Source organism: Erythrolamprus reginae, chromosome 6 (assembly GCF_031021105.1).
Source record: "Erythrolamprus reginae isolate rEryReg1 chromosome 6, rEryReg1.hap1, whole genome shotgun sequence".
Lineage (NCBI taxonomy): Eukaryota > Metazoa > Chordata > Lepidosauria > Squamata > Dipsadidae > Erythrolamprus > Erythrolamprus reginae.
This window is the reverse complement of record NC_091955.1, coordinates 84,637,346-84,658,441: the sequence shown is the minus strand read 5'-3', so window position 1 is coordinate 84,658,441 and position 21,096 is coordinate 84,637,346. Positions and strand designations below refer to the sequence as shown.

At 42.6% G+C, this 21,096-nt stretch overlaps 1 protein-coding gene across 3 annotated transcripts in view; it reads left to right on the top strand.

The window, feature by feature from the left end:
• The first annotated feature begins 3,785 nt into the window (after positions 1 to 3,785).
• ADA2 (adenosine deaminase 2) overlaps positions 3,786 to 21,096 on the top strand; it is a 40,090-nt gene continuing 22,779 nt past the window's right edge. The window contains exons 1-3 of one of the 3 annotated variants that reach the window (XM_070756483.1): positions 3,786 to 3,938; positions 13,435 to 13,514; positions 16,765 to 17,093. In XM_070756483.1, the coding sequence (XP_070612584.1) occupies positions 16,781 to 17,093 (313 nt within the window). In that variant the 5' untranslated portion in view covers positions 3,786 to 3,938; positions 13,435 to 13,514; positions 16,765 to 16,780. Of the gene's footprint in view, positions 3,939 to 6,823; positions 6,946 to 13,434; positions 13,515 to 16,764; positions 17,094 to 21,096 lie in introns of those variants that run through there. The other 2 variants (XM_070756481.1, XM_070756484.1) reach the window with 2 other exon arrangements.

Below are 21,096 nucleotides of genomic sequence, written 5' to 3'. Positions count from 1 at the left end.
CAGAAGCAATGCAACACAGCAATTTCACAAAGCATGGACAGATTTGACTATTTTAATTGGGAAACTGAGCATCTTAGATCAAGCCAAGTCTCCAAAATCACCAAGGAATTCCTAGACGCCTGGCACTCAGACAAATCAGCCAACAACAGGCACATAGAGATAAATGATACTTACATACCACTCAAAAGAGACACTCAAAAAGTCAAAAGGCTAAAATGTCTTCCCAACTAGCAATCAACACCCATATGAAAAGAGATTAATACTAGACCAACAATCCAGAAGTAAACACTGCTCCAATTAAGGAACCACCAATATATGTAAACAAACTAACAAGAAACAATCTAATCAACTTAACCCCGTCACCCTGAACAGGCAAGCCATTAGTATATAACATAAGAACAAACACCACTTCTTCCTAGCACTAATGATGTTACCTACTGTTGTGGTTAGCTCTGGCCCAGCTCCTGCCCCAAGGACTGTGGATGTGGGGGAGACATCCACATGCCGCAGGCCTGTTTTGCTCCCGGTGGAATCTGCTGATGAAGGTTCCTCTGACCAAGGAGACATGAGTGACAGGGAGGAGGAGAGTGTGGCAGACAGCTCAGAAGGAGATCAATTATCTAGCTCCTCCTTGGATTCAGAACAAGAGTTAATAATACAGCCACGCATGCGGAGAGCGTTGCAAAGGCAGCAACAACTGAGAGATTATTATCAAAGAAAATGAGGCCACCTGTGGTTGGGTGGGGCTGTGGTAATTAGTGAGGCTGCTATAAATAGCAGCCTGTGGGTTTGGCCATTGTGGAGGATTATCTGATCCTTGTGTTTCCTGCCTGCTTTGCTGACTTTGACCTTTGTGTGCTGATTTTCCCCCGCTTTGAAACTAAACCAGAGCAAAGTGTGTTTCACTTTGTGAAAGAAGAAGGACTGTGAATTGCCTCACAGCTGCAAGCTAAGTATCACAGAACTGATAAGGGACTTGTACCAATTACCAGTTTGTTTGGAGACGAGTGCTCTTTGCTATACAAAAAGAGTGCTTCGTTTATTTGCATTTTCGGTATAAAGAACATTGTTTTGAATTTTCAAACGTGTGTGTGTCTGAAATTGTATCTGTGCATTTTTGGAAGGATTCTACCAGAGAGCTCGACAGAACACCTACTTGGCAATGAAACATCTGCAAGAAAGCCATCAGCCTGAGAGAGCACCAAAGACCCCAAAGAAGTGACTATGAAAATCCAATTCCTATTAGAGCAACTCAAAGCAATTGAATGTTTCACTGCTTGCAGCCCACGGGAACAAGCCGTCTTGTCACATTCGGAGAGGCTGGTGCATCACGCTAATTGCTCCCTTTGGAGGCCAGGAGCCCCTATCCATGCAAGGTCATCATTTGGCTGACTGACAGGGAAGTGTCAAGTTTATGTGGGCTAATCCCTTTTAGCCTGCTGCAGATGAGACGATGAAGGCGCCATTTCAAAGATGTTACCAAGTGCAAAAGCCATTTGCTTCCATGCAACCGCTACTCAAAAGATCTGCCCCACATGTAAAAAATAACCATGCGCTCTGAAATCGGGCCACGGGAAGAAAGGCTGTGCTGTGCACTTCCTCAATTAGCTTTATTTTTATTTTCAAACTTTCATTGGAATTTTAAGGCGCGCCAATCTGCAGATAGTCCCCAACTTACAACCACAGTTGAGGCCAAAATTTTGGTTGCTAAGTGAGGCATTCGTTCAGCAAGATTTGCCTCATTTGACAAGCTGGCTTGCCACAGTTGTTAAGTGAATTTTTGCAGTTGTTAGTAATTGTTCTGTCGGGCTCTCTGGTAGAATCCTCCCAAAAATTCACAGGTACAAATTTCAGACACACACACGTTTGAAAATTCAAAACAATGTTCTTTATAATGAAAATTCACTTAAACTAAGCCCTCTTTTGGTATAGCAAAGAGCACTTGTCTCCAAACGAACTGGTAATTTGTACAAGTCCCTTATCAGTTCTGAGATACTTAGCTTGCAGCTGTGAGGCAATTCACAGTCCTTCTTCTTTCACAAAGTGAAACACACTTTGCTCTGGTTTAGTTTCAAAGCGGGGGGAAATCAGCACACAAAATATCAAAGTCAGTAAAGCAGTCACGAAACACAATGATCAGATAATCCTCCACAATGGCCAAACCCACAGGCTGCTATTTATAGCAGCCTCACTAATTACCACAGCCCCACCCAACCACAGGTGGCCTCATTTTCTTTGATAATAATCTCTCAGTTGTTGTTGCCTATGCATCGCTCTCCCCATGCGTGGCTGTATCATTAACTCTTGTTCTGAATCCAAGGAGGAGCTAGATAATTGATCTCCTTCTCAGCTGTCTGCCACACTCTCCTCCTCCCTGTCACTCATGTCTTCTTGGCCAGAGGAGTCTTCATCAGCAGATTCCAGGGATGGGCAAAACAGGCCTGCAGCATGTGGATGTCTCCCCCACATCCACAGTCCTTGGGGCAGGAGCTGGGCCAGAGCTAACCACAACAGTAATGCAGTCTCAAAATGGGTGAACAGTGCAGTCAGGTGGTAGGGAAAGCAAATAGAATGCTTGGCTGCATAGCTAGATGTATAACAAACAGGAAGAGGGAGATTGTGATCCCGCTGTATAGAGCGCTGGTGAGGCCACATTTGGAATACTGTGTTCAGTTCTGGAGACCTCACCTACAAAAAGATATTGAGGAAATTGAACGGGTCCAAAGACGGGCTAAAAAAAATGGTGGAAGGTCTTAAGCATAAAACTTATCAGGAAAGACTTAAGGAACTCAATCTGTATAGTCTGGAGGACAGAAGGCAAAGGGGGGACATGATCGAAACATTTAAATATGTTAGAGGGTTAAATAAGGTTCAGGAGGGAAGTGTTTTTAATAGGAAAGTGAACACAAGAACAAGGGGGCAAAATCTGAAGTTAGTTGGAGGAAAGATCAAAAGCAACTTTTCTACTTTTCTAGATAAGAACCGGGTGTTCAAGATTTTTTTGCCTCTTCTCAAGAACCATTTTCCACTTACAAACCCAAGCCTACAAAACTGTAACCAGAAAAGGCAGGCTTCCTCCATGGGGTCTCTCTAGGAATCTCCTGGGAGGAAACAGGGCTGGAAAAGGCGGGGAGAAGCCTCTGTGGGGCCTCTGTAGGAATCTCTTGGAGGAAATAGAACCGGAAAAGGCAGGGAGAAGCCTCTGTGGGGCCTCTCTAGGAATCTCCTGGGAGGAAACAGGGCCGGAAAAGGCAGGAAGAAGCCTCTGTGGGGCCTCTCTAGGAATCTCTTGGAGGAAATAGAATCGGAAAAGGCAGGGAGAAGCTTCTGTGGGACCTCTCTAGGAATCTCCTGGGAGGAAACAGGGCCGGAAAAGGCAGGGAGAATCCTCTGTGGGGCCTCTCTAGGAATCACCTGGGAGGAAACAGGGCCTCCACTCTCCCTGTGGTTTCCCCAATCACACACATTATTTGCTTTTACATTGATTGCTATGGGAAAAATTGCTTCTTCTTACAAACCTTTCTACACAATAACCTGGTCATGGAACAAATTAAGTTCATAAGTAGAGGTATCACTTTATTTTGTTTTTGTGATGGCTTCTTTTCAAATAAGGCTGCGAAAATCAGTCAAGTGGACACTTGGTCCACTTGACAAAGAATAACTCCAAAGGCAAGCCCATAAAATACACATTACCTTTCTGTTTCAACACCAAAGTAACTATGCAAAGAAAAGGGCTCCTTTCCTAACAGTAACAACATTCTAAACAAGTGGACACCTAATGCGCCATTGCGTGTATGCAGTAAGAAAGAGAAGAGAGGGGGGAAGTGAAGACAACAAACTGAACTTAAATAAGGTAATCAAAGGTGAGAGGGATTAGCTAGAAAGGGCAACCATTCAAACAGACATAACACCTTTTCCCAAAGCCCAGACATAGAGAGGTGAGTATTTCCAAATTTCTCTTTTTTTTTTGAAAATTGATCTTTATTGAGTTTTACAAAAATAGAAATAGAAAAGTAAAGGGAGGGAGTATAGGAAATAGGCAAGAAGGACCAGCAACTTGGCTGGTGCTACGGCTCAATACGACATAAAATTTGAGAATGTAGTTGGTGTATTAAATCCCGTCTTACTACTTTGAGGGTATATACTAGTTTTGTTTGGGAGTACGTAATTTTGATCTTCCAATGCTGCATGTAAGGTATACAGTGTTCCCTCGATTTTCGCAGGTTCGAACTTCGCTGAAAGTCTATACCACGGTTTTTCAAATATATTAATTAAAAAATTCTTCGCGGGTATTTTCCCTATACCATGGTTTTTCCCGCCCGATGACGTCATATGTCATAGTCAAACTTTCGTCCGCCTTTAATAAATATTTTTTAAATAAACTTTGATAAATGATCATGGTGAGTAATGATCTAAATGGTTGCTAGGGGAATGGGAAATAGCAATTTAGGGGTTTAAAGTGTTACGGGAAAGCTTGGGATGCTGTTCATAGCCAAAAATGGTGTATTTACTTCCGCATCTCTACTGCGCGGAAATTCGACATTCGCGGGCGGTCTCGGAACGCATCCCCTGCGAAAATCGAGGGAACACTGTAGACGATATTTATGAAAAATAAAGTAATTGTTGAAATTTATCATTCATTAAAAAGTTAATTTGTTGTATTGTTTTCTTTTTGTAAAATTTGCAAGTATTTTCTTCTCCTTAACCAATTGTATCACTTGTCCAGGCTTGGTAGAAATCTGTATCTTCCCGATTTTGTAATTCCATGGTCAATTTGGACATTTTTGCATAGTCCATAACTTTAATTAAAAGATTTAACACGGTAGGCGTTCTTTCTTGTTTCCAATACTGCGCATACAAAACTCTTGCAGTGGTTAGAATGTGAACCATAATATAACTTATATTATATTATTATATATATAATATATATTATATATTATATATATACAGTATATATATATATATGTATCAAATGTTTTTAGCTGGAATTTTAAAATTAAGGGAGACTAGGATGGTCCCATTTCGGCCTTGTTCTGGCCTCATCAGCTAGCCACACCCTTCCTTATTGGGATTCGATCTGGCAGCCTCTGCCTTGTAAGGCAGAGAATTAGCAGTTGAGCCACCAGACCTGATCCCTCCAGCTCTGTACCAGGGAGGGGCTATATGTTTGGGGCTTTTTTATGTCGGATCACCCTGGTATATTGAAGGAATGTCACAGCTCCTTTTTGCCTCTAGGCCCAACCCAGGACCATTTCAAGGCAGTTAATTTATTCATAGCCGACAACTATATTCTGTATCTATCAAATGTTTTTAGCTGGAATTTTAAAATTAAGGGAGACTAGAATGGTCCCATTTCGGCCTTGTTCTGGCCTCATCAGCTAGCCACACCCTTCCTTACTGGGATTCGATCTGGCAGCCTCTGCCTTGTAATATATATATATTATATAGCTCATCTGTTTGGAACCCATATCGCATCTCAGACATTAACACCCTTGAAAATGTCCAAAGATACTTCACCAGAAGAGCCCTTCACTCCTCCACTTGAAATAGAATACCCTATGAGACTAGACTTTCAATCTTGGGCTTAGAAAGCTTAGAACTAAGACGCCTTAAACAAGATCTTAGTATTGCCCACAAGATCATATGCTGCAACGTCCTGCCTGTCGGCGACTACTTCACCTTCAACCACAACAACACAAGAGCACACAACAGATTTAAACTTAATATTAACCGTTCCAAACTTGACTGTAAAAAATATGACTTCAGTAACCAAGTTGTCGAAGCGTGGAACTCATTACCGGACTTCATAGTGTCATCCCCAAACCCCCAACACTTTACCCTTAGATTATCTATGGTTGACCTATCCAGATTCCTAAGAGGTCAGTAAGGGGCAAGTACAAGTGCACTAGAGTGCCTTCCGTCCCCTGTCCTATTGCTCTCCTATATCTCCTATACCTTTCTTCTATTCCTATATCTCTTCTATTCTTTCATTGATATGTTCTATTACTATACCTTCTTTTCTATTATTTCTTAGATATATTTTACTATGAGTATCTCCTCTATAATCTTCACCATGTATTTTACTATGTGTATGTATATGTGTGTGTATATATATATATATATCACATGTTTTTTGCTGAATTTGAAAATTAAGGGAGACTAGGATAGATCTATTTTGGCCTTATTTTGGCCTCATCAGCTAGCCATACCCACTGGGACTTGAACCTGCAACCTTTGCCTTATAAGGCAGAGAATTATCCTCTAGGCTACAGTATCCAATCCCTTCAGCTATGCACCAGGGAAGGGTTACATATTTTTGTGTCAAATCACCCTGGTGTATTGAAGGAACATCACAGCTCCTTATTTGCCTCTCGGCCCAACCCAGGGCCATTTCCAAGGCAGTTAATTTTATTGATAGCCGACAATTCTATCTGTATGTGTCACATGTTTTTTTGGCTGAATTTGAAAATTAAGGGAGACTAGGATAGATCTATTTTGGCTTTATTTTGGCCTCATCAGCTAGCCATACCCACTGGGACTATATATATATATACAGTACTCACTAAAACCCTCATTGTGTATTGGACAAAATAAATAAATACATAAAATAAATAAATAATAGTCTTCCTTGTTAATATTTTGTCTGGATAATTCCTAATAGGAATAGTTCTGGTTTTAGAGGGATAGTTAAAGAAGTAATTATTTCCAACATTCTCGTGGCTGTTCTTGCCAGTTTGAAATAAGGAAACTGCAGCAGGGGGAAATGACTGGCAGGGGCACCTTTGAAGAAATGCAGCTGATGCGTAGAGGAGGAGGCGGGGTTGTAAGTGGGAGCAGGTGGAAGTTGTTTACAGTAGCTGCTCTGCTGTTAAGGGTGGCCCAACAGATTGGAAAAAGCAGCTGGGGCAAGGAGGTCCAGAAGCTTTCTTAGGCCGTACCATTCAGGTTTGTAACCATAGAACAGCCAGGCAACTGGAGAATGCAGTCTTCACTTGGGGAATAATATTAGGGGGTGTTTGTGTGGGGGTGTGGGGGGCTTTTGACTCTGGTAGGGCTTACTAAGTATCTCTAGGTCAGTGTTTCCCAACCTTAGCAACTTGAAGATATTTGGAATTCAAGTTGCTAAGGTTGGAAAACACTGCTCTTGCTCTAGGTTGACCCAGCACATACACACACGTATTTTTCTGAGTTTAAGATGCACCTTTTTCCTCCCTAAAACAGGTTGAAAATTCAGGTGTGTCTTATACTCTGAGTGCAGCTTTTTATCCCGAAACGTTTTCCCCCAGCCCTAACTAGGTGCTAGCGATCTTCCCAGCTCTTATCTTGCAGGCTCTTTCATTGTTACTGTCTGCAAAGAATGTTTTCCAAGCTCTAAGCCTTTGCCTCCCTGCCTCTTGTGCATGTATGTGTGATTCCTCCGCCCCCCATGCCACCCTCCCCTCCAGAGGTTTTCTTAGCGCCTAAGAAGGTCTAAATTACAGATTACCTCCGGAACCGCCTGCTACCGCACAAATCCCAGCGACCGAGGCTCTCAATTTGTATCCCTATTCTTTCACCCCAAATGTTCATAAATTACAACTGCAAACAGACAAAAAAATCCCGTGTCTCTTTCCCTGAGTATCCATTTTCTTTTATGTGCTACTAGTGGGCAGTGGTGGGCAGGTAGGATATCTCTGGGACTGCCTTCTGCCGCACGAATCCCAGCAACCGATTAGGTCCCGCAGAGTTGACCTTCTCTGGGTCCCGTCGACGAAACAATGTCGTTTGGCGGGACCCAGGGGAAGAGCCTTCTCTGTGGCAGCCCCGACCCTCTGGAATCAACTCCCCCCGAATATCAGAATTGTCCCCACCCTCCTTGTCTTTCGCAAACTCCTTAAAACCCACCTCTGCCGTCAGGCATGGGGAAATTGATTCCCCTGGGCCGTTCCGTTTTATGCATGGTTTGTCTGGGATGTATGATTGTTTTGTATTAAGGGTTTTAAATTGTTTTTAACTACAGGTAGTCCTCGGGTTACATCGTCCTTGACGTATGACGTTTCGTCGTTATGGCGACCCAGGGACAGCTTCGAAGCCAGCGTTCCGCCACTGCCTCCATTCAGGTGAAGGGATCTCCGCGGTGGGCGGTGGCTTCGGAGACCCCGCAGAGACCCTCTCGTCCGAACGGAGGCGGTGACGGCTTCAAGGGACCAAGCAGCCTCTGAGGCCACCGCCTCTGAGGCCACCGCCGCCGCCTCTGTTCGGGCAAGGGGATCTCCATGGTGGGCGGCCTCGGAGCCACCACCACCACTCACCGTGAAGATCCCTTCACCCAAACGGATGCGGCAGTGGCAGCAGCAGCTTCAAGGGACCAACAGCCGGTCCTTCTCAGTGCTGCATTGCCACGTCCATTCGGGCGAGGGGATCTCCGCGGTGGACAGCCTCGGAGGCTGAAGCAATGCAGTGCCGAAAAGGACCGGCTGTTGGTCCCTTGAAGACGCTGACGCCACCTATGTTCGTGTAAATCGGCGGCGGCAGCAGCTTGAAGGGACCAACAGCCGGTCCTTCTCAGCGCTGCATTGCCGCCTCCGGGCGAGGAGATCTCCACGGTGAGCGACCTCAGAGGCTGCAGCAACGCAGCACCGAAAAGGACCGGCTGTTGGTCCCTTGAAAATGCCGACACTGCCGACGCCTCCGTTTGTGTAAATCGGAATACAGTATTCTGACTTACAAGGAAATTCAGCTTACGACGCCCCGTAGGAACGGATCGACGTCGTAAGTTGGGGACTACCTGTATTGGATTTGTACTGTGTTCTGTTGTTGTGAGCCACTCCCAGTCTCCGGAGAGGGGCGGCATAAAAATCTAATTAATAATAATAATAATAATAATAATAATAATAATAATAATCCCCACAATGCCAAGAGCAGCAGAGAATGAGGATTGCAAAGTGATTGCTGCCTTTGATTGAAATGCAAAGTGGTTGGGTAGAGTTGCTTGGAGGGAGGGAGGGGAGGAAAACTCAGCCTCCTCCAAGCCTGGATGCTTTAGGGTAAAGCCCTCAACTGAAAGGGGCCTTTGTGCCCAAACCCCTGGCCCTCTTGTGTTGCATGCCAGCAGGTAGCAATTGTTAAGATCAACAGAGCAGGGTCAGAGTAGGAGGAGGCCAAAAAATGACTTCTGTTGTCATACAGAAGAAGAATCTTCAGAGATCTCCTCTATGGCAACTGGGTAGAAATTTCCCAGCTTCAAAGGGGACTCCTTCTGCTCATTGTTCGTTCCTTTGGGTGGAGTTATGATGCCTGTATCAGCAGAGAAGGGGGAATGCAGAATAAGAAAAGGAAATAGGCTTATCTAGTCCTATTTGCTATCCTTCCTGCCGTGGCTTTGATCTTGCTGAGTTTTACTACATCTCTCTGGTCTATTTGGATACTTAGGTTAGAGCTTCTAAGTCTCTTTGGTACTCATAATCTCTGCATAGGTGAACATATTGTCAGTACTATACAGTATACTGCACCAGTTTGTCAATATATGAACTAACCAGCAATGAATGTTTGGAGGAAATAGTATAATGTTATTTTAAGAGCTAGGGCTGCAATTAGCCATAAAAGGGAGACAGATGTGTTGCACTCTGTTGGATTGTAATGTATTGTTGGTGGCTATTGCATTTATTGATTGATTGATTGATTGATTGATTGATTGATTGATTGTTAGAGTTGAAAGGGACCATGAAGGCCATCGAGTTCAACCCCCTGCCCAAGCAGGAACCCTATAGTACACCAGTCAAGTGGCAGTTCAATCTTCTCATAAAAATGTCCAGAGTGTTGGAGTTCACAATGTCCGCTGGTAGGTTGTTCCATTGGTTGATCGCTCTGACCATCAGGAAGTTCCTCCTTATCTCCATGTTGAATCTCTCCTTGGTCAGCTTCCAGCCGTTGTTCCTCATCCGGCCCTCTGGTGCCCTGAAGAATAAAGTGATCCCTTCCTCTCTGACATCCCCTCGTATACTTGTAGACTGCTATCATGTCCGCTCTGGCCCTCCTTTTCTCTAGGCTATCCATGCCCAGTTCCCTCAGTCTCTCTTCATAAGTCTTGGTTTCCAATCCCTTAATCATCTTGGTTGCTCTTTTTTGCACCTTCTCCAGAGTTTCAATGTCTCTTTTGAAGTGTGGTGACCAGAACTGAATACAGTACTCCAGGTGTGGTCGGACCAGGGCATAGTACAGTGGCATTAAGACTTCCCTGGTCTTGGAGTGTATTCCCTTGTTGATGCAGCTTAGGATTGTGTTGGCTTTTTTAGCTGCTGCTGCACATTGTTGGCTCATGTTTAGTTGATTGTCCACCAAGACTCCGAGGTCTCTTTCGCAGTCGCTACTGCTAAGAGGGGTTTCTCCCAGGTTGTATGTGTGTCCAGGGTTTTTTCTGCCTAGGTGAAGGACTTTGCTCTTGTCAATGTTAAACATCATTTTGTTGGTGTGGGCCCACTGTGTTAGTCTGGTTAGTCTTGCTAAAGCTTGCTATTGCTGTGTGCTAAGATATTACTGTGTGTTTAATACTGCTGTGTGCTAATATATTGGTCTATGTACTTGCTTTGTGCTTAATATTGCTCCATGTATTATATTATGGTATTCAATACCTTGATTACTATTTATTTAATTTGACTTGACTTGCATGGCTGGTTCATGCTTAAGTAGTGATCTGATAGAACACCCAGTTCTCTTTCTCATAGTTATTAATGTTGAGTCCAGTACAGTCCATTCTCTACTCTACATCCCCCCCCCCCCGAAACTGGCTTAAGTACAGGACCTTCCTTTCCTCACCACTGAACTGCATCTTTCTGAATAGGGCCAAATCTTATCAAGATCCTTCTGAATCTTGAGTCTATATTCCAAAGTCTTAATAGTTCCGCCCTCTGCTTGGTGTCACCTGCAAATTTGTTGAGTTCCCCTTGAAAATAGCTTTTTAATTCTACTAGATTTTTTGCCTCTGAGACTAGATTAGATTAGATGATTAGAGTTGGAAGGGACCTTGTAGGTCATCTAGTCCAACCCGCCCTGCTGATGATTGTAATTGTGAAGGCATCAGGGCTTCCTGTTATCTGATGCCTATGATAACTCTGCTGATGTAAGGAATGTGACTGTCCTCCATTCCCCTCAATGTACTGTTTCCCCCATTAAGGGCCTACATCAGCCTTTCCTACTTTCTTAAATATAATAAATTGACCGATTAGGTCCCACAGAGTTGGCCTTCTCCATGTCCTGTCGAGTAAACAATGTCGTTTGGCGGGTCCCAGGGGAAGAGCCTTCTCTGTGGTGGTCCCGACCCTCTGGAACCAGCTCCCCCCGGAGATTATAACTGCCCCCATCCTCCTTGCCTTTCATAAACTCCTTAAAACCCACCTCTGCCGTCAGGCATGGGGGAACTGAGATAACTTCCCCAGGCCTATATTGTTTATGTATGGTATATTGTGTGCATGTTTTTTAAACTATGGGTTTTTAGTTTTAATTATTAGATTTGTATTGTACATTGTTTTTTCTATTACTGTTGTGAGCCACCCTGAGTCTATGGAGAGGGGCAGCATACAAATTTAATAAATAAATCAGTAGCATGCATCTGAATATAATATGAGTCTTTAAATTACAACATTAATTTAGTGACCATTTGATGTTACAACAGCAGTGAAAAAATAATAATTTAATAATTTATTAGATTTTTATGCCGCCCCTCTCCGGAGACTCGGACCGGCTCACAACAAAAACAACAATGTGACAAATCCAATATATTAAAAGGCATCTAAAAATAGTTTATTTATTAATACAAAAAGGAGGGGGGAAGGGAAGTATAAACAGAAAGAAAAAAAGGGTAAGGGGAAAGGATACAAAATCAAGGAGTTTGGGAAAGTGGTAGTATTATACATAGTAATACATAAAGTTCTTTGTATCAATGTTGTAATTCTCAAACTATGTAAATGAAAAGTATCCTTATTGTTACCATTTATAACGTATGTTATATTTGTAAATCTTAGATTTAATTTCCAATTAAATTCCAATTTCTAATACATATATATATATATATATATATATATATATATATATATATTAATATTGATAAAAGATAAATAAAGATAATTTATGAAAGAGGAAAATGAAAGCAAAGGAGTTATAAAGATTTGAAATTTATTTAAATAAGTGGTATAATTAAAGAAGTTTGGAGGTTGCAGAAAGGGAAAAAAGGCATCTAAAAACCCATTATTAAAACCATGCAACACAATCATACCATAAATAAACAATGTAAGCCCAGGGGTATCTTAATTTCCATTTTTCATGCTTATCACAGATGTGGCGCCCCCTTGGTCACACGATCTACATTCGGATGCTTGACAGCTGCTTCATGTGTCAACTGCACCGTCCCAGGTTCACCTTTTGCGACCTGCAAAGGGGAAAGCCAGATTCACTTAACGACCGTGTTATTAACTTAACAGTTGCATTGGTTCACTTAACAAATGTGGCAAGAAAACTCATAAAATGGGGCAAAACCCACTTAACAAATTTATGAGTTAGTAATGCAAAGTTTGGGCTCCATTGTGGTTGTAAGTTAAGGACTACCTGTAAGCAGCCCATTCGACACGGTTCATTCAAAACGTTATTTTTACAACCACATCCTTTATAACACTGAACTTTTGGATGTCCATTGTAGAAACATACAAACATAGAAGACTGACGGCAGAAAAAGACCTCATGGTCCATCTAGTCTGCCCTTATACTATTTCCTGTATTTTATCTTACAATGGATATATGTTTATCCCAGGCACATTTAAATTCAGTTACTGTGGATTTACCAACCACGTCTGCTGGACGTTTGTTCCAAGCATCTACTACTCTTTCAGTAAAATAATATTTTCTCATGTTGCTTTTGATCTTTCCCCCAACTAACTTCAGATTGTGTCCCCTTGTTCTTGTGTTCACTTTCCTATTAAAAACACTTCCCTCCTGAACCTTATTTAACCCTTTAACATATTTAAATGTTTCGATCGTGTCCCCCCTTTCCCTTCTGTCCTCCAGACTATACAGATGGAGTTCACTAAGTCTTTCCTGATACGTTTTATGCTTAAGACCTTCCACCATTCTTGTAGCCCGTCTTTGGACCCGTTCAACGACTCCTTGTTCTGAATTGGGTCCAAGGCCCGAAAGCACTCGTGCTAACATAGCTGAGAAGCAGAGAGGTGATGTTGTATAAAATCCTATGTGATCCAGCTCTGTGCATGTATACTTCCCGTTGTGAATAGTAATAATTTTTGCTTAAGTGAGTGTGACAATTGTACTTTTTCTGTAATTCATTACCATTTTCTGTAATTCATTACCTCCATTATTTAAAGAGTGACGAGGAATTCTATGGTCTGGCTGAAACAAATAAAGGCATTGCAACTGCTAGTGTATCTACTACTTCATTCTATGTTTCAGGATTAGTTTACACAGCTATATGTTCCTGAGACGCTCTGGCTTTTGGCTTGTGAAAGAGCCCAACGAAGGAAAACTCATCAGTAAGTACCACATTTTTCGGAGTATAAGACACACCTTAAATTTGGGGAAGCAAAAACAAAAAAAACCCCAAAATTTCTGGGCATTTAACTAGAATGGGTGGGGTGGGGTAAGATGATGATGATGATGATGATGATTATTATTATTATTATTACTACTACTACTACTACTACTACTACTACTACTACTACTATCTATTAGATTTGTATACCACCCCTCTCCAAAGACTCGGAGCGGCTCACAACAAGAATACAAAATTATAAAGCCCTTCATGGCATCAGACCAGAATATCTCTGACACTGCCTTCTGCCACACGAATCCCAGTGACCAGTTAAGTCCCACAGAGTTGGCCTTCTCCAGGTCCTGTCGACTAAACAATGTTGTCTGGCGGTACTCAGGGGAAGAGCCTTCTCTGTGGCGGCCCTGACCCTCTGAAACCAGCTCCCCCGGAGATTAGGATTGCCCCCACCCTCCTTGTCTTTCGCCAACTCCTTAAAATCCACCTCTGCCGTCAGGCATGGGGGAATTGAGATATCTCCCCCAGGCCAGGCCTATATAGTTTTATGTATGGTATGCTTGTGTTGTATTTTTTTAAAATAATGGGTTTTTAGATATTTTTTAAATATTAGATTTGTTCTTTGTACATTGTTTTATTATTGTTGTGAGCCGCCCCGAGTCTGCGGAGAGGGGCGGCATTCAAATCAAATCAAATCAAATCAAATAATAAATAACAAATCCAATGATTAAAACAGGAAAACGGTTAAAAACCCTTGATTTAAAAAACACTCATACAACCCAAACAAACCATACATAAAACGGAGCGGCCGAGGGGAATCAATTTCCCCATGCCTAGTGGCAAAGGTGGGTTTTTAGGAGTTTACGAAAGTCAAGCAGGGTGGGGGCAGTCCTAATCTCCGGGGGGAGTTGATTCCAGTTGATTCCAGTGGATTTATGGGGGCAGAAGTGGGACTTGGCACCGAAGACTCCACTCCCAAGGCACCCCCCCCCCCCAATCTTCCTACCTAAAGTCCTAGGCCAGTGATAGAGAACCTTTTTTCCCCTCAGGTGATGAAAGAGTATGTGTGGGCCCTCACGTGTACGCTATTGCATGTGCGCAAGGGCCCACACCCATAATTAAGTGCCTGGGGAGAGTGAAAACAGACCTTCCCCGGAGGCTCTCTGGAGGCCGGAAATGGCCTGTCTCTCAACTTCTGCTGGGCCCAGTAGGCTCTTGCTTTGCCCTCCCCAGGCTCCAAAGGCTTCCCTGGAGCCGGGAGAGGGTAAAAACGCCCTCCCTCACCTCCCCGGAGGCTTTCTATAAGCCAAGAACGGCCTCCTAGAGCCTCTGTATGAACCAAAAAGCAGCTGGCTGGCACATACAGGGGGTGGACAAAAAACCGGAAACACCTTGAAAAGCAGCTCTTCTGTGGAATCTAGATTTGTGAAGCTCCCTCCGAACAGTTTTTGTGGAAACTGGGTTCCGTACGTGTCTATTGAGCTCTGCAGTGATTTTAGGAGCTGCGGTCTTGCGATCCGCTCTAACAATTCGCTTTAGCGTCCGACGGTCTCTCTCAGACAACTTCGACTTTCGACCAGACCTGTGCTTGGCTGAGGACGTTTTCCCTTCTCTTTCAAAAGCAGTCATTACTTTTGAGACATTACCTCTTGAAACGCCAAACATTCGGGCACTTTCTGTTACACTAGCGCCTGCCATTCGAGCACCAACAATTTGGCCTCTTTGAAAGTCTGAGAGGTCTGCCATTTCTAGAAGGTTATAACCAATTTCCTTAAATTTCTGTTAAAAAAAGGTAGTTTAAAAAAACATCAAATAAAAGAACTTTTTTAAAAAAATCCATTAAAATATGTCAAGTTTTGATTGATTTGAACATGTTCAAACATTATGATACCAAAAAGTCAAGTGTTTCCATTTTTTTGTCTACCCCCTGTACATGCATGTTGCAGCTGAATTAGGGCAATGGCTCGCATGCCAGCAGGTATGACGCCTTCCTCTAGCCACAAGTGGAAGTGAGGATCCCTGCCGCCTGGCACCACCCAAAAATGCAATGGGCGGAGACCGAAAACCTGCAATGGGTGGGGGTTGGCGGATGGGTGGGGCTACATTCAGAATATAAACAATCCCCTTTTTTGGGAGTAAAAAGGCACATCTTATATTCTGAAAAATACGGTACATTGTGGTGGTGTCTCCAAGTGAGTCTTTGTAAGAAAGGGGCAAACTATTATTGTGGGCTGGAAAATACAATAAGACAATTCATAACAAACCTAATAAATTTAAAAAACATTTAAAAACATTTAAAAACCCCATTATTAAACCAGACATACACACAGACACACCATACATGGGGAGGGAGGGGGAATGCCTCAATTCCCCCATGCCTGACAGCAAAGGTGAGTTTTAAGGAGTTTACGGAAGGCAAGAAGGGTGGGGGCAGTTCTAATCTCCAGGGGGGAGCTGGTTCCAGAGAGTCGGGGCCGCCACAGAGAAGGCTCTTCCTCTGGGACTCGCCAGATGACATTGTTTAGTCGACGGGACCCGGAGAGGGCCAACTCTGTGGGACCTAATCGGTCGCTGGGATTCGTGCGACAGAAGGCGGTCCCGGAGATTGCTATAATTGCTATAAAGATCAGCTTTGGTAGGACAAGAGAAAGTAGAGAGAAGTTACAATTGTTTTAAATATATGTAAAACTGTTACAGTTTCCATTGAATAATGAAATAATAGCATTAGGATGGACCTTGGAGGTCTTTTATTCCAAACCCCTACTCAAGCAGAAAATCTTATACTGTTTTAGACAAATTATTGTCTAATCTCTTCTAAAAAGCCTCCAGTATTGGAGCACTCAAAACTTCTGGAAGGAAGAAATTTCACTGGTTACATGTTCCGTTAGAAAATTTCCTCTTAGTTCTAGATTGGTTCTAGATCAGTTTGATTAGTTTCCATTCACTGATTCTTGTCGTGCCATCAGGTGCTTTGGAGAATAGATTGACTCCATCTATTTTGTGGCAGTCCCTCAATTGGTGGAACACTAGTATCATGTCTCCCCAAGTCCTTTTCATTAAACTAGACATACCCAATTCCTGCAATCATTCTTCATAAGTTTTAGCGTTCAGTCCCCTTGAACTCTTAAATTAATATTTGAATCTCTAAAACAGGTCTCTTGGACTTTTCCAGTTGTTTCCTACACAGGAAAAAAAATAGATTTTTTATTATTATTATTTGTGCCCATATTTTCTAGGTGTGCCCCTGTAGAAATGAAGGTGGTTGTTCAGAGTTTCGGAGGTTGGCTGATCCTCTTTCTCAGTTATGTTTCCATAACTGCCACCCCCTTATTGACGAGTAAGCGGTCGAAGCTACTTGAGAAAGAAGACAGGCGGCGTACAGGTGGCAACCTTATCCTAGGACCCAAGGAAAAAATATTCAACCAAAGGCTCATGCAACTGAAAGAAGCAGAAATAAAGACAGCTATGGAAACTGGGCTATTTCCACCAGCTATGCATTTCTTCAAGGCTAAAAATTTAATTGAACAAAGTGCTGTCTTCGACATCTTGAAAAAAATGCCCAAAGGTAAACCATTCCTGATTTCCTCAACATCTCCATGAATTTCATGCTAAATAGATAATTTGGTGGGTTATATTGTTGACTGTGGACTAAAATAAATAGATAGCTATTTATTTATTTAGTTAGTTAGTTTATTTGTTTATTTGTTTGTTTATTTATTTATTTGTTTGTTTGTTTGTTTGTTTATTAGATTTGTATGCCACCCCTCTCCGAAGACTCGGGGCGGCTAACAACAATAAAGAAGACAATGTAAACAAATCTAATATTAAAAATAATCTAAAAAACCCCAATTTAAGAAACCAATCATACAAACAAGCATACCATGTATGCATTCTATAAGCCTAGGGGGAAGGGAAAAAAATTCAATTCCCCCATGCCTGACGACAGAGGTGGGTTTTAAGGAGCTTGCGAAAGGCAAGGAGGGTGGGGGAAACTCTGATATCTGGGGGGGAGTTGATTCCAAAGGGTCGGGGCCGCCACAGAGAAGGGTCTTCTCCTGGGTCCCGCCAAATGACATTGTTTAGTCGACAGGACCCGGAGAAGGCGAACTCTGTGGGACCTAACCGGTTGCTGGGATTCGTGCGGCAGAAGGCGGTCCCGGAGATATTCTGGTCCGATGCCATGAAGGGCTTTATAGGTCATAACCAACACTTTGAATTGTGACCGGAAACTGATCGGCAACCAATGCAGACTGCGGAGTGTTGGTGTAACATGGGCATACCTTGGGAAGCCCATGATTGCTCTCGCAGCTGCATTCTGCACGATCTGAAGTTTCCGAACACTCTTCAAAGGTAACCCCATGTAGAGAGCATTACAGTAGTCAAACCTCGAGGTGATGAGGGCATGAGTGACTGTGAGCAGTGAGCAGTGAGCATTTAAACATATATATACTGCTCCATAGTGCTTTTACAGCCCTCTCTAAGCGGTTTACAGAATCAGCCTATTGCCCCCAACAATCTGGGTCCTCATTTTACCCACCTCAGAAAGATGGAAGGTTGAGTCAACCTTGAGCCGGTGGTGAGATTTAAACTGCTGAACTACAGGTAGTAGTTAGCTGAAGTAGCCTGCAGTGCTGCACTCTAACCACTGTGATACCCCAGCTCTTAAACTCTACACAGGGGTCCCCAAACTAGGCAACTTTAAGATTTGTGGACTTCATCTCCCAGAATTCTCCAGCCAGCTGAGAATTTGGGGAGTTGAAGTCCACAAGTCTTAAAGTTGCCAAGTTTGAAGACCTCTGCTCTACAAAGTAAAGGAGTGGTGGCTATTATAGACAATTAGCTCCTTTCCAACTATAAAGCTTTTGCTTAAAAAGAAAAGTCTTATCAAAATTAGTTGCAGAGGGTTTTTTATTTGTTTATTTATTTATTTTACAATTTTAGGTAAAATTATTTTCCCAGTTTGTTTGAGTGTTCCACTTAAAGTACAAACCACGGACTCAAATGCTAAATGTTTTCTTTCAATATTTACGTGATGTTAGTTTATTATGCAAAACAAATAATAGAGAATTAATCTACTTCTCTGTGCCTAATTATATTCATAAACGATTATGGCATAGTGATAAGTGAAATATTTAACAGTTATAGATATACTTTCCCTTCCCTGTGTTTATTTATTTTATTCGTTTGGCGGGACCCAGGGGAAGAGCCTTCTCTGTGGCGGCCCCGACCCTTTGGAACCAACTCCCCCCAGATATCAGAGTTGCCCCCACCCTCCTAGCCTTTCGTAAGTTCCTTAAAACCCACCTCTGTTGTCAGGCATGGGGGAATTGACATTTTCCCTCCCCCTAGGCTTATAAAAATTTATGTATGGTATGCTAGTATGTATGATTGGTTTCTAAATTGGGGTTTTATAAATTAATTAAATATTAGATTTGTTACATTGTATCATTATTGCTGTGAGTCGCCCCGAGTCTGTGGAGAGGGGCAGCATACAAATCTGATAAATAAATAAATTTAACCACCCACCATTTACAGCAGTGAAGAAGACTATTGATTGATTGATTGATTGATTGATTGATTGATTGATTGAATGAATGAATGAATGAATGAATGCCATACATCATGCCTGTCAAACTGGCGGCCAGCAAGATGGATGCGTCACACACAGACCACGCCCACCCAACTCTACAAAGGCAAAAAAACCCCACATCATGTGATGCAATCAAGTATGACGCTGGTGCTGTACATGGATTACAAAAAAAAAACAATATTCCCACATCTTTTCCTAGGCTTGTAATTAACCTCTTTTATTGCTTCTTTTGCTTTCAGTCTTCATCAGTTCATACTGTGGTTATTAAATACAGTTACTTTTCGATAGCTGACTGTAGCTGTTACCTTGGACAATGGTGCAATCTAAGCAGTGTAGCCTTTTTGCACAGTATTAATGGCTAGGGTTTGTGTTGGCCATTTGTATCTAATCTTGTACAGGGCCAATTTATCTTTAAGCAGTATTATTATTATTATTATTATTATTATTATTATTATTATTATTATTATTATTTATTAGATTTGTATGCCGCCCCTCTCCGTAGACTCGGGGCGGCTTACAGCAATGATAAAAACAATATATAATGACAAATCTAATAGTTAGAATCTAAAATAACAATAATACATTTAAAAAGTCTAAATAACAAGAAACCCCAATATACATTAAAAAACATACATACAGTCATATCATACACAGAAAACTACATAGGCAGGGGGAGATGTTTCAGTTCCCCCACGCTTGACGACAGAGGTGGGTTTTAAGGAGTTTACGAAAGGCAAGGAGGGTGGGGGCTATTCTAATCTCTGGGGGGAGTTGGTTCCAGAGGGCCGGGGCCGCCACAGAGAAGGCTCTTCCCCTGGGCCCCGCCAACCGACATTGTTTAGTTGATGGGACCTGGAGAAGACCCACTCTGTGGGACCTAACTGGTCGCTGGGATTCGTGCGGCAGAAGGCGGTCTCGTAGATACCCTGGTCCGGTACCATGAAGGGCTTTATAGGTGATGACCAACACTTTGAATTGTGACCGGAAACTGATCGGCAACCAATGCAGACTACGGAGTGTTGGAGTAACATAGGCATATTTGGGAAAGCCCATGATTGTCTCGCAGCTGCATTCTGCACGATCCCCTTCCTAGCTTTCTACTGTCTGAGACCATTCAGCTAGTCCAGAGGTGAGCTGCTAAGATGGAACGGTAACATATGCTCGCCCCCATGGCTCTGAGTGTTACTGGAGTTCAGCGCAATTCTGCTACTGCACCTATGCCAGTAGCAGAATCGCATGCGGAGACGCAGGTGCGCCTGTGTTTTGGCGGAAGCAAAAGACCGCACCAAAAAACAGTGCACCTGCGTCTCCGCGCATGGTTCTGCTACTGGCACAGGTGCAGTAGCAGAATTGCTCTGGACTCCGCTAGCACTCAGAGCCACAGGAGCAAGCACATGTCACAGTTCCACTTTAGCAGCCAATCTCTGAGCTAGTCCCTTATAGCAGTGTTTTTCAACCAGTGTGCCGTGAGACATGGTCAGGTGTGCCATGGGGAAATGAAACATGGGTACCCAAACTATCATCCCTGCCAGAATATCCCTTTTGTGTTCATTGAAACAGAACCAGGTTTCACACTAAGTGAGTATAAATACATTTAGAAACTATATTATTAACTATGTGTATAATGTGTACTGCGTTAGAGTGTCATTTTGGTTGGTAGTGTGCCTCAGGATTTTGTAAATGTAAAAAATGTGCCGCGGCTTAAAAAATGTTGAAAATCACTGCCTTATAGGGTCATTCTTTGTCAAGTGGACCAGGTGTCCACTTGACTGATTTTTGCAGCCTTATTTGAAAAGAAACCATCACAAAACCAACATATATGATAGAAAAAAATGTGCTTTTTCTAATGAAATAAAAATGAAGATGATTGAAGGTGAGAAAACCGAGCTCTGTTTCATCACCTTCATTAGAAAGAACACGTTTTCTATCGCTCTCTGTTTTCTCACCTTCAATCACCTTCATTTTTATTTCATTAGAA